Below are 14,541 nucleotides of genomic sequence, written 5' to 3'. Positions count from 1 at the left end.
ACTACGTTCAATACCGCTAGTGACTCTAGCAGGATATAACCTCTAGCGTTAGTGAACCGGGAACCCCAGTCCACTGCCCACGCATTGAAGTCACCTGCTACAACTACTGGTTTAAGGCCAGTTAGTTTCGCCGCAAGAATATCAACTACCCTAGTGTACTGCTCTATACTCCATCTAGGAGGACAGTAGCAGCTACAAAAGTAAACTCCGTTTACCTTTGCTATGACAAAACCCTCATCGTCAGGAGAAGATATTATCTTCTGGATGGGGTATCGCCCACAAGTCCAAATAGTGGTTCAAGTTTAGCTGTGTTACTTGCATGTCTGGACCCTTCTAGAGGCTGGACAGGCCTGAGCACCGGTGAGATGCCTGTTGTCTGCCCCGGAGGACAGATCAGACATCTCGGTGCAGCCTGGCAGGTGCGAGCCTGGTGGTTTTCGGCTCCGCACCTACGGCACAGCTTACTACGGTCAGGTCCCTTACAGTCATAGGACTTATGACCGTGGCCAAGGCACCTGTAACAGGCCTGATTGGGTTGGTTGAGCTCAGCGAGCACACCGACCAGCCCACCTTCAGTTTAACCTTATCCAGCACCTTTTTGGCCTCGGCCATAGGTACTTGGAATGAGGCAACCTACATTCCCGCAAAGCCTTTGCGTAACCGAATCGCGGATTCCTGGATCTCGACATTGCACTGCTCATTCAGTGCGTCTACCAGGTCTCCGGCTTCGGTTATCTCATCCATGCCCTTGCACTTGATGTTCCAGACTGGGCATAGGGCTCTAACCTTAACCCCGTCACCCAGGACCTCCTCCGTCAACTTTTTATACTCGGAACTCTTCCGAGTAGCATCCCGCTTCAAGACGAGAATTATCTCACCTTTGTGCGTTCTTCGAATGCAGTTGACATTCCCTCCTAGACTAGAGAGCTTCTCGATGCCTCTCATAGTCTTTAAGACATCGGCATAGCCTTTATCGTCAGTCTTGACAATAATCGCTTCGCCTCTGTCCTTCCGCTTGTCACTGGCATTGGAAGGCGCACCCTTTTCACACGGGCTCTACCCTTTTTGGCAGTGACCTGCTCCACACCTTTGGTCGCACTCCTTGCGACCTGCTGACGACTTCGTTTCGCCTTTCCTGGATTCACTACCTCCGTCCATGGTAGGTCTTCCTCCCGGCGATCCTCTGGTATCATCCTTGGTGGAGGTACCATTTTCCTCTCGGTCTAATCTACTCGGACCTTCTCGACTGTCCGTACCGAGGCTTTATTAGCTACTTTCAGGTCCGCCTCCTGCGAGACCTTACTTAGCTTAGGAGTTGCTCCGCTAATTGCCATACGCCGTTGAAGCTCTGCAGTCTGGCTCTCCGCCAGCTGCTTCCCCTCTGTAAGGAGCCGAATCTTCGATTCAGCCTCCTTCGAGGTCTTCACTGCTTGGCTAACCGCCAACTCCTTCTCTTCAGTAAGAAAACGGATCTTGTGCTCCGCCTCCTTACTGGCTTCCAGCAAGGAATTCTATTCCGACTTCGCCTCCACGACTAGAGCGCAGAGGGTCAGTACGGCCTGCTTCAAGTCCTTACTGTAATTCACCCGGTTGTCCAGGAAGGACATAATTACGTCCGATACGTCCGTAATCACCTCCATGGTCTGGACTCCATCATCCCCATGGTTGGTTATCACCGAGTTGATGACTTTGGTCAGAGTGGGGCCGTCCATTTTGACGTCGACCGGCACCTCGTCTGACCCACCACGGGCTACACCATCGCCTCCCCCCGTCGACCTTTGGGGTGATTGATCAAGGCCACTGCGCCTGGCGAAAGGGTTCTCCTTGTCGCCATTCACCTCACCTCCCTCCCTCGAAATTTTTGGTTTTGATGTGATCATTTCTGTTGGATCCCCCTTGCGGCTGTTGTCGAATCCTGCTGGTGTAATCGCCTTCGCGAGGGAGGCCATGCGAGGGTTGACTACCAGCTGAGCCACAGGATTGCACCGCGTGCTACAAAGCCCGCCACGGTTTTAGGAGACGGAAGACAGCCTGGCCATTGGCCCATTCGCCGTTTCAGGTCAGTGCACCCGGCCTTACTAAGAGAATAGAATAACCAGAATACCAGCCCTCGCGTTCACAATATTTCAATATCCAGATACAAAGTCCAATAACACGCAATCAGTATACCATAATCAGGGTCTTACTGGGATCAACCCTGATGTGCCAGTGGCACTCCCTAGGCTTGTGCTTTTGAAGCGGCACACAGTCGCTTTGATAGAATCTGCTTACGGACACTTGTGGTTTTTTGGGAGGGATTTAGCAGAGCCCACTGCTAAATCCCACCACGTCCTAGGCAGTTCTCCTGACTCGCAGACAGCTGGGGAGGGGTCGTCAAGCCCTTGGACATGGTCCCTGCTGCCCCAAAAATGTTCTATAATGGATTCAGAACTGCTGACCTCTGGAATGGAAAGCGCTTGCTATACCACGGATCCATCGGAACACACATAATGCAACACACGTGATGCAACGGGTGGCGGACAAGAAATGTCAACACTGTGACATACATGCACCTGAAACGCTAAAGAACAAGTTCTGCAGCTGCACTAGTGTCGGCCCGGCCTGGACGGTCCTACAGCAGAGGCTAGCCTGTTTTGCCAGGAATTGGAAAAGCTGCGCTTCTTTGTGAAGTACATCGGCTTTGTTAACGAGTGTAACGATAGAATTGATGTAGACGCTTTAATGTTCCAATTAGATTTAAATTGATTTGAAAACGCTGATCTACAATTGTAAATAACTTTACATAAAATGACAAAATAAAACTGAATTTTAAACGCAACAAAAAATACAGCGTGTTATAGTGTTCTACCAAAACGCATCAAGCGGCTTTTTGCCTGACATGTGATATTTTGCTCATACAAAGAAAACGGGAATCATTTCATACCAATTCATACATACATTTGTCGTAGGATATCCTCAGTTATTGGGTTGATGTATATTCGATCTGTTAAACAAAAACTTGGGCATAAAAATGGGTAATTTTTTTGTTGGCGCTTGGTGTAATTTGGCCGAAACCCGACCATGCGCAGAGAGAACCTGGAAGAGGACGTCGGCTCCAGGGCAAACCCCGCACTCGCTGGCTGTGTACAATCGCGGAAGATGTGGAAGGAGACTGACCGGTGAGACAGGGAAACTGACGAATGGCGGCCCAAGAACGAGCGACCTGGAAGATGGCATAACATTCGGTTTTGTTCCGGACAACACGGAATGGCCAACCGTAAGAAGTATAAGTAGGTATAACTAGGTAGAGAGGTTTTAATGTGATTTTTTATGTAATCATAAGTTTATTAATTTGCTGTGAATTTGAGAGCGATTTCCTTAGAAAAATGACATAACTTAAATAATTATTTCAATAAATATTTTGGCTAAGCTTAGGAGAATTTCCTGGAGAAAATAAAGAGAACTTCTCAGGAAAATCAAAGAAACTCTCAATGGCAATTCAAAACACTGTCATTCAGAAAGAGAGAGAAAGAGCTTTTCCTGGGAAAATTTAGAGAAAAAAAATTCGGGTAATTCCGTAGAAATTTATGATAACTTCATGAAATTTCATACTTCCAATAACAGTTTTGCAGATAAATTCAAAAGATTTTAGCCGGGAAATTAAGAAGTGTTTTCTAATGTAATGCAGAAGAATGCCAATGTAATGCACTAATTCGGGAGAATTACACGGAAAAATCGAAAGATCTTTCAAGGAGAAATCGGAACAAATTCATAGAAGAGGGAAATTTAGAGGACTTTTTCGAAAAATCAAGGAAAAATACGACACATCGCCATAGCGGCTTACGACGTGATGACGAACCTAGCTTTTTGAAGAAAAAAATTGCATAGGAATTCGGTAGAAATTCTCCAAATTTTCTAGATAAAAGTCATGTTGAAATGTACCCACTTACAGTACCGTGTAATAAGGGGTCGTGCACTTATTACGTAAGCATTTTCTCTGGAATTTTCAATCCCCCCTCCATAAGTGCTTACGTAATATGTGTACGACCCCTAAGCGACGATGTACAGGTACACAAAGTTGGTAAACTTTATAAATTGAAACACGACCTAATTTTCACCTAACAAAACTATTGAGTATTAAGTAATGATTGTCTTTAAAATAAACCAAAGTTATCTGTAATTTTATTATTCGAATAATTTTCGAAACGACACGCAGTAACACGAAATACCCCTCAGTTTGGGGTTTTATCCATATGCTTCACAGGCTCCTCATTCGGTCTTCGAAAATCCGCATGCTGACAGCTCATGGTGGAACTTCAGATAAACTTTCTCATGCCCGAAACCATTTGCCCTACCTTTGCTCCTGTTTATCAAAGACCTGTGATCGATCAGTGGAGAGCGATTTGCTTCATTCTGGTGGCTGATTTATAGTGCCCAGGGTCCGGAAAAGTGTTGGAATTGAGAGCGCCCACGGTACGGATTAGTTTGCGATAGTTGGTGAATCGAAATTTCGCTGATCGAATAAGAAAATTTGATTTACATTCTGACGGCTAGGGCAGGTTACTTAAGAATTTTCAAAGGAAAATCCTACGAGCAAAAAAGTTGGAAAACGGGAGCCACTGCGATTGCGCCGGAAAACGAAAAGTATCCGCGAGGGAGAACTGGGCTGAAAGTTGGAGCATCCAGCAGAATCAGTGGGCTGAGGAAATCGGATATTCGAAACGGATTTAATCGATCGTCTTCTGAAAAAAAGAGAGAGAACACATATAGGAGATGGCAGCTACGTCGAATGAAGTGATACGTAGGAGTTCGTGAAGAAAAGAAAAAAGCCATCCGGAGTGAACGTCGACATGGAGGGTGTTTTCAGTGCAACAAAGTTGTGATTAACATTTGAACTGGAAGAAGCAGCAGCAGGAACAGCAAGGAATCAACTGTGCCTCGACCAATGGTACGGTAGATGTCGTATTTACTGAACTTTATTAATGCAGCAAGGGGGCTCAGGAAAGCGCCCCCGAAATTGTTCATTTGAGGCATGTCGTAATGGCAAGAGAGGTAGGTGTATGCATTTTCCATCCAACATGCGACCAAAAATTTCCCAGACATACCAAATGGCAATTCCTAGTCTGAAAGTAGAGCCAGACAGATATTGGTTCAAAAGTGCAAACATTGGAACAATTACTATGCCACCAATGATGTGTAAATTTGTGAAAATTGTGTCCTCAAAGATCCACCCATTGCAAAACTAAGAAGAATAAGAGAAAAACCAGCACTAGTTGTGGGAACTGTGATCACAAAATCTCACGGCAAAATGTCAAATTTAGGGAGTATCATCCGAGTATGGAAAAGGAAACGGCAAATACCATGAGTAAAAGATTAGGATGTTGTATGATCTGTCTTATAAGCAACTGTAATTCACGACATTTTAGAAAGTAAATCAACAGATTTGTGCAATGGACTGGTGTTTGATGCCGTTTTCATAAGTGATGATCGTCATTCAATGGAATAAAGTGAACGATTTGAGTGAGCACATCAATAATCTTGAGCCAATCACTGATTGCTGGTGCATTGAAGCAAGTATTAAAATTGTGATTAAAACTAAATCAACATCGAACTTTGGGAAGAAATAAAATTAGATTGACATGAAGTGCACGAGGATTGTATGTAGGTGTGTTGCAGAAATGGGAAGAGTGTGATGTCATGTGAAGATATGCATACCGACTGGAGTAGGTGTGCTGATTGCTCTCCGTCCCTAACTTGGTGGAGCGGGAGAAAGCTAAAACGCAGCGCATGCGAAATGGATACGTGGGCATTCGTCCTTTCAATTAACAGTCCTTGCTGTCAACTGGTGTGTTCTGTGAATGTACCCATTTTGCAGCACAAATGGGTGTACCAATAACATTTCATCAAACATGCAATGGATCAATTACTTAATGCATGCGACAAGTCAAAATATGCGGATCCTTATGATTCGCAATATATTGTGGGAGATGTAGTAAGATGACAGCACACTCTGCTGTGTGGGTATTGGCAGACGTTGCGATCCTTTTGCAATTCGGCAAGTTATCATCATAGCGATTCTACCTTTTCACTTAATTCTCACCTTTTCTACTTATTTGTGATATTATATTTTTTCCTACAGTGCTTCGAAAACGAATGTTATGTTTAAATTTTGCCTTTCTTGTACACTAATTGTATGTAAAGGCTATAAGATCACCCAAAAACTTTTTTATAGGAGACTCGGGAACCCATAGTGTTATATAGTGTTATTGACCCAGCTAGATGAACTGTGATTATGTCTGTGTGTGTTTGTATGTGCACAAGGAAACTTACTATTTTTTTGACACTTACTTTTATCCGATTTGCTCGACGAGAAATCCGGCTCCATTGTTTCCTAACAAAATGGCCAAAACGAGATCTGGACTTCAAAGTTATGACAAAAATGCTTTTTTATAAGCAAAACACGCGCAAAAAATCTCACTCACCTTTAAGTATGCCTAATGCACAAGAGAGGAACAAATACCACTATGAGGAATGAGGTTTTCTAATGTAGGGAGAGATCCCCCAGCGCCAGACACCTCCCAATGCCGGACACTTGTCAAAACGACACTTCTTGAAGTTTTTCCAACGTCTTGTGTAGCACAAATGGAACTTCGGATCCCATGTTTGAAACTTTTTTCAAAACCAAAAATTGTTTTGGTTTCCTTTAGAAGGTTTAAATTCACAATATTAAAATCAATTAGGAGGTGATTCAAATATGACGTCCACTACTTTTTGAGATTTCGCGAGCACAATACTCTCGGTCTGAGCGGCGAACAGCTGGTAACAGTACTTTCGCGTGCCTAAAAAAGTCCACCCTAGGAATGGAAGGCCACCGGCTTACTGGTGGACTCAAGCAATTGCGAACCTGTGCAGCGCCTACCTACGGGCACGGAGGAGGATGCAGCGAGCACGCACAGAAAAAGAGCGTATTGAACGACGGGTGACGTTCGTGGCTGCTAGAGCCGCTCTGAAGACTGAGATTAGATCAAGCATAAAAGCCTGCTTCGAGGGCCTGTATCAAAGTACCAACGCGAATTCATGGGGTGACGCCTTTAGGGTAGTAATGGCCAAGACACGTGGGGCGATGGCCCCTACAAAGCGGTTTCCAGAGATGCTGAAGAGGATCATCGCGGGGCTCTTCCCACACCATGACCCAGGTACCTGGCCTCACTTTGTGGAGCTGTCAGGGTGGCCGACGAGGGAAGAGTAACTGTGGCGGAACTTGTGGGGATTGCACAGTCCTTTAGTTTAGGTAAGGCGCCAGGACCGGATGGTATTCCGAACCTGGCCGTCAAAGCGGCCATTGCTGAGGCTCCCGAGATGTTCAGATCTGTCATGTAGAGATGCCTGGACGAGGGAGTCTTCCCCGAAGCATGGAAAAGGCAGAGCTTGGTCCTAATGTCAAAGGCGGGAAACCACCGGGGGATCCGTCGGCATATAGACCAATATGCCTGCTTGATACGGCGGGGAAGGTGCTCGAGAAGATCATCCTCAACAAGTTGTTGATACGCACGGAGGGTGCGGATGGTCTATCGAGTAACCAGTTTGGCTTCCGAAAGGGTAAGTCGACCGTAGACGCTGTCTTGTCGGTTAGCTATCCAGCGTAAGAGGAGGGGAGTTCGCTATTGTGCAGTAGTGACTTTTGACGTGAGGAATGCATTCAATAGTGCCAGTTGGGCAGCTATTGCAGATGCGCTCCTGCGTCTTGGAATTCCCGAGTACCTGTACGTACAAGATTCTCGGAAGCTATTTCCAGAATCGAGTACTGGTAAACGACACGGAGGCGGGGCGGAAGTGCGTTGACATAACCTCATGGGTTCCGCAAGGTCAATTACGCCTGCAAGCGTGCCTCCACAGCTATAGTGGCATTGTCCCGGATAATGTCCCATAGGTCTGCGGTTTATGCCAGCCAGCGCAAGCTTCTGGCTAGTGTCGCTCTGTCCATACTGAGGTATGGGGGCCAGCTTGGGGCACGGCCTTGAGTATTAACTGCTACAGAACGAAGTTAGAAAGGCTCATGTGTCTAAGAGTTGCGATCGCGTACCGTACCGTGTCGCACGATGCACTTTGCGTCATCACCGGTATGATGCCTATTGACATCGTTATCGGTGAAGACATAGAGCGCTTCGAAATGCGCGGCACGAGAGGCATCCGTATGACTGTCAGGTTGGCCTCAATGGTCAAATGGCAGCGTGCGTGGGACAGTTCCACTAAGGGTAGATGGACACATAGGTTGATACCGGAGATAGGTACGTGGGTCAAGAGGCGCCATGGGGAAATCACTTTCCACCTAACCCCGGTCCATACCCGAGCAACACAAGTCTGACAAAAATGGTTGCAGCAACTTGGTTGTGACTAAATCTGGTCACATAAGATACTTATACCTGTTCCAGGATGACCGGTCCGTTGTCAAACCATCCTATGGTCCAATTACTTATCGGATCATGCTTCCGATACAATTTCATGAATTTTGATACCCATCTTGTCAGTGTTTCTTCAAAATGAGTTTGTGGCCACTCTAGGCGCCATGGGAACCTGTTCCAGGATGACCGGTCCGTTGTCAAACCATCCTATGGTCCAATTACTTATCGGATCATGCTTCCGATACAATTTCATGAATTTTGATACCCATCTTGCCGGTGTTTCTTCAATATGAGTTTGTGGCCACTCTAGGCCCCACGGGAACCTGTTCCAGGATGACCGGTCCGTTGTCAAATCATCCTATGGTCCAATTACTTATCAGATCATGCTTCCGATGAAAATTTCATAAATTTTTATACCCACATTGCCAGGGTTTCTTCAAAATGAGTTTGTGGCCACTCTAGGCCCCACGGGAACCTGTTCCAGGATGACCGGTCCGTTGTCAAACCATGCTATGGTCCAATTACTTATCGGATCATGCTTCCGATACAATTTCATGAATTTTGATACCCATATTGCCAGGGTTTCTTCAGAATAAGTTTGTGGCCACTTTAGGCCCGACGGGAACCTGTTTCCGGAACAACTGTTCCGGGATTAATTCGTAAGATGGTCCTGTAACGTAGGTAAGTTATATTCTTTAAATTTCCAACGAAGTTTATTAGTCATGACGCAAGAAATCTTCATTTGGTTGAATATATATCCTCAATTTACACATACTTTGGGACTTGGCCCAGTTAATCCGGAATTCCGGTTACCATGTAATCCGAATCGGTTCTCTGTAACATGTATCGAATAGCGGGTAAGTTCCTGCATCCGTAGCAACCAAAATTGTCAAAATCGGTGAAAAACTAACAATGTTATGATCATTTTAAGTTCGTGGGTCATACCGCCATCGTTGTTTACCTCATCGTCATTGAGGTGCTCTTCGTAGTGGATCATCTCACGCTAGTTCATAAGAAGGTTCCCGTTTATGTCCTTACACATATCAGGCTGTGGCACGTGGGCCTTACGTGAACGGTTCGACTTCTCATTGAACTTTCGTTTGTTATTAGCGCGGTATAGTTGCTCCGTCTCTTCACGGTCTCGATCTTCCTGCTAGCGCTTTTCCTCCAATCTCGCTCATGCCGCATTCTTCTCTTCCACTAACTATTCACATTCAACCGTCTAAGACGAATTAAGTACTGTCCATTTAATTCCACCAGTTAATTTTCGTTATCTTTGCAGATACGTATTTCGACCACAACTGTGTGGTCGTCTTCAGTGTCTTGTACTTGACTCGACTAAGTCTAAGTCGAGTCAAGTACAAGACACTGAAGACGACCACACAGTTGTGGTCGAAATACGTATCTGCAAAGATAACGAAAATTAACTGGTGGAATTAAATGGACAGTACTTAATTCGTCTTAGACGGTTTAATACATTCCACTAAAAGCTTAATATATTTTTCTGAAAATAGTATTCACATTCGTCGTCATATCAGTCGTTTCTTTGATCCGGGGGCACCGTGCCTAATAATGCAGCGGTTGCGGTGCTTCCAATGGCGGATCGAATATCTCTCCAGCCATCTTCAAGAGAAGCTGCGCCTAGCTGCTCTTCCGCTTGGAATGCCATTTCTAGATGCTGTGCGTAGTCTTTGGTTAGTCTAACGTCTTGTAGCCGCCTAATGTTCGACTTCGACGCGTGTTCTTTATTCTTTATTCTTTATTTGGAGCAGGGAAAAGCCCGCTTGAGAAGAGCAAAATCCCTTCCTCAAGCGGGCGCAAAACCTCCTCTTCTTTTATATCAACAGAAATTACAATTTCCAACAGATACAATATTTCTTAAGACTATTACAATTTTACAATTAAAGAATACTTAATGTCTATCCTGACTAACTATTTATCAAAGGGTGTTTGTGTTAGAAGCGGCAAGTATTCGGCAAAACTTTTTCCGAAGATTGGGACGAGAAAGGTGAAAGTCAAATTCAGTAGCACATCGATTGAAGATACGGCTCATACTAGTGAATGGCTCGTTATGTCCATAATTTGTACGAGCACCCTGGAGGAACAAAAAAGAACTGAACCTAAGCTGACGACGGGGCGCATTAAGGTTCAAAAGAGAGAGCAAATAGGAGGAATCAATTCTTGATTGAAGAAGGTCGGAAATAAATAAAGCCCTGGATATATCCCGACGCTCGCTCAACAACTCTAATCCAATGAGCTTACAGCGGTCATGGTAACTTGGTAGGTTGTTTGGATCATGCCAGTGGAGATGCCGTAACGCGAAACGAACAAATTTGCGTTGGATTGCCTCGATACGCAATATACTGTTTTGGTAAAACGGTGCCCAAACAACAGAAGAGAATTCTAGAATCGATCTTACCAAGGAACAATACAGTGCTTTCAAACAATGGATATTCTTGAAGTCTTTAGATATGCGGAAAATGAAACCAAGCATCTTAGAAGCTTTGGAGGACACGAATGCGACATGATCGTTGAAAGATAGTTTTGAATCTAATAGTACGCCCAGATCCTTAACGACGCGTTCTTTTTAAGATTCGTTGTTCCAATTTTGTAGCAGTAGTCAATCGAGGAGCGTTTGCGCGAGAATGAGATCACTGAACATTTGTCAGCATAAAGTACCATGCGGTTTATCTCACACCAATCGATGAACACGTCAAGCTGAGTTTGCAAGAAATAGGCATCAGAAGCGTCATTAACAATCCAGTAAAGTTTGAAATCGTCGGCAAAGGACAACTTAAATGATCTTATAAGCTGGTGAACGTCGTTGAGATAAACTAGGAAAATTAACGGCCCTAGGTGGCTACCCTGTGGTACACCTGAAGTAGCGGGAAAGTATGATGAGATGGAATCGCCAATCTTAATGGCCATTTCACGACCGGATAGATAAGATTTAAGCCAGCAGAGGAAAGGTCCAGAGAAACCGAGACGTCCGAACTTAGCAATCGCAATCTTGTGGTTGATTTTATCGAATGCTGCGGAGAAATCAGTATAAATTGAATCCACTTGTTGTCTTTTCTGCAGAGCTCGAATGATGAACGATGTATAGACGGTCAAGTTGGTACTTGTTGAGCGCTTCGGCATGAATCCATGTTGATATTCAGAGATGTAATCGCGACAGTTATGAAACATAAAGTTATAAACTACTTTTCAAATAGCTTTGAAATTGCACACAAGGCGGCTATACCACGGTAATTGCTGACCTCCCGTTTGTTGCCTTTTTAAAAACAGGGAAAGGGTAGGAGTATTTCCAGTGATCGGGGAATGTCCCATTTTGAAGCGATAGGTTGAACAGTGTTGAGATAGGTTTTGATAAGCTTCCGGAGCACTTCTTCAGAACGAATGCAGGAATACCATCGGGTCCAGAGCTTGTTGAGGCCTTGATTGAGCAACAAATATTTTCAACCATTTCAGCATTGACGAACGGATGATTACCGACTGGGGGACGAACAGGAACGTTGATAGCAGCTGTACGAACTTGATCCGCATCCAGAGCTTCTTGAGTATAAACGCTTGATAAATGACTTTTGAAAAGATCACAGATTCCTTCGGTAGATGAACGTTCAGTGGTACCCATAGACATGACGGTAGGTAGGCCAGATTCTTTTCGCTGGTCATTGACGTAATTCCAGAATCCTTTGGGATTATGCCGAAGTTTAAGTTGAACTTTTCTTTGGTAAGCGGAAAATAGCCTTTTGTTCAAACGTTTGTAACGGGAGTTTGCCAAGAGGTAGATTTGTTTGTAATGGCGAGATTTGAACTTCGAGTAATTTCGAAGAGCAGATCGTTTTAATCTTTTAAAACGCTTCAGACGTTTATTACTCCAAGGTGGGTTTGGCGGAGACTTGCAGGAACGCTTCGGAATGAATTGATCGATGGCATACAAAACAATATTGCTAAATGCAATTATTGAAGAAGGAGACGGAGCTTCTATTAATGAAAATTTGACATCTCCCTCGATACTACCGAAACACAAATCGAGCATCCGACCGTTGTTGTTCTGCACAAAGTTTAATTGAGAAACTCGTGCCAAGCTATAACTATCGATAAGCTTTGCGACTGTTGGACAAATCGAGGAGCGAGAGGCATCAGGATAGAGGTACTGCGAATGGCCCGGTTTCCATTTAATATTAGGTAGGTTGAAGTCGCCAAGTATCAATACAGTGTTGTACACCGTCGAGAGTTTTGAGCGCATACATACTGCAACGAGGTAGTGGTCGGATAAAATAGTCGCACTGCAGTAAGTACGGACGTTTGTGATGTCAGAGAAGAATTTTACGTTGATTAGAATGTGGTCGATTTGGTTTTCCGTTTCTTGAATAGGTGATTTCCATGTGGCCTTGTGGATATTCTTGGGAAGAAAGTGCTTCGGACTACCATTCCGCATGAGGCTGCAAAGTTTATACATCGTTGGCCGTTGTCGTTCGATATGGTATGACCGGTCTATACATTTCCTCCCTGCCTATTTTTTTGTTCGTTCCTTGCCTATCTACCTGCCTTCTTTCTCGTCGTCGGGTCTCCCTTCGTGTGGGCAGTGCACGTTGATGATGTTATAGTTTCAGGAACGGCATTTTATCCTCAGCTTGTACATCTTTGCACTGTTCCTGTATAATTGCTGATTAAGAATGTGTGTAGCCGCCAGACATTCTAAATAGGGGAAGAGGCCCCAAAACGCCCCCCGAGACAGAACGACTTTCGGGTATTCATTTATATTTACCATGTTTAAGATAGCCTGAACAGAACTACACGTAATAATATGTAGGCTAGGCGAAAAAAGCGTCAAAATAATAGATAGGAATGTAGGAAAAACTGACCACATCCACATCTAACATTTCGGCGAGGCAAAACGCCCTAGTGGAACTAACGCGTCTCCACGCGCTGTCCATACCAGAATTCAGATTAACCGACGCGTGGTGCGTTGTTACCTAAGAGCTCCCGGCTAAAAGGCGTTTTGCCTTATGAGTTTTCCGGCAACGAAATATCACCACTTTTTTTAAATGTGAATATTATCAATACGATTGAGATTTTTTTCAAGATGGCATCAGCAAACTATATTTCTATATTGTTTAACCGTTGCATGAGATAAAAACACCTATGAAAATCGTTATAGCTAAGGCAAAAAGCAGTCTATGCTTAGGTAGGGCATATTGCCCATCCTTCCCCTACTAACGCTCCTCAGATGTGAAAGTGTACTACACTCACGTGGAAGTTTTGGCTTGACAAATGGATTGCGAGTGTTTTGACTATGCATCCAATTTGGGAACCTTGACCTCATTCAGTAGCCGCTAGGCTGCGAAGGCCGACGGAGGTCCTTCGTAGCTCAGTTGGTTAAAGCACCAGTCTAGCGTACTGAGGGTCGTGGGTTCGAGTCCCATCGAACGGAAAGTGATTACCTCCAATACATTTTTCAAATCAATATCTTCCACATAATGTACATATTCACATATGAGTTTTCATAACATTGTAAACTAATGTCAAAGTCGGGTGGTTTAGTCCCCAGAATATAGGCAATTAACTTTGATTGAAATCTAGTTTTCTCCTTAGGACAGAGAATATGTCTTCCAAATTTGGTGAAAATCCCTTGATTCAGAAGATATTCATACTGAATTGTTCGTTATATAAAGAATACCCCTTCCCCACAACCTCCAATTTTTCAAAAATTACCATCACCCTCCTATCGTCGTTTTCTTAATGTGAAAAAATGTGTGTTCTAAATTTAGTTAAAATCCGTCAATAGGTTCAGAAGTTATGCTGGATTATACATACAAACTGGCAACCCTGTAACCAGAGACCGGTGAAGTGAAAAGCTGGCGAAATGGCAACGTATGAAAAGGTATGATATCGTGAAAAAAAAATACTGGCATCACTTTTGCTTGCTTCTTATGTATGCAAAAAGTAAACAACGCAAATTGGAACCGGCTTTGACGGCTCGATTGGAAACAAGAATACGTCTTCACCGATCTCTTATTCTAGTATTTCCAATACAAACATACATACAACATTGATTTTTATATATAGATGGTTGCATTGCGAGATCCCTACAAAACATTCACGAAAAATTAACCTTGAGTTTTGGTTGGCCATATTGGATTCCAAAATGACG

The 14,541-nt window shown here is 44.1% G+C and overlaps 1 protein-coding gene across 1 annotated transcript in view; it reads left to right on the top strand.

The window, feature by feature from the left end:
- Positions 1-4,343: 4,343 nt before the first annotated feature.
- LOC134211659 (uncharacterized) overlaps positions 4,344-14,541 on the top strand; it is a 39,398-nt gene continuing 29,200 nt past the window's right edge. The window contains exon 1 of the mRNA XM_062688764.1: positions 4,344-5,031. Within this exon, the coding sequence (XP_062544748.1) occupies positions 5,020-5,031 (12 nt within the window). The 5' untranslated portion in view covers positions 4,344-5,019. The remainder of the gene's footprint in view (positions 5,032-14,541) is intronic.

Source organism: Armigeres subalbatus, chromosome 2 (genome assembly GCF_024139115.2).
Source record: "Armigeres subalbatus isolate Guangzhou_Male chromosome 2, GZ_Asu_2, whole genome shotgun sequence".
Classification (NCBI taxonomy): Eukaryota; Metazoa; Arthropoda; class Insecta; order Diptera; family Culicidae; genus Armigeres; species Armigeres subalbatus.
Note: the sequence above shows the minus strand (reverse complement) of the source record. Positions and strands in the feature narration are given on the sequence as shown.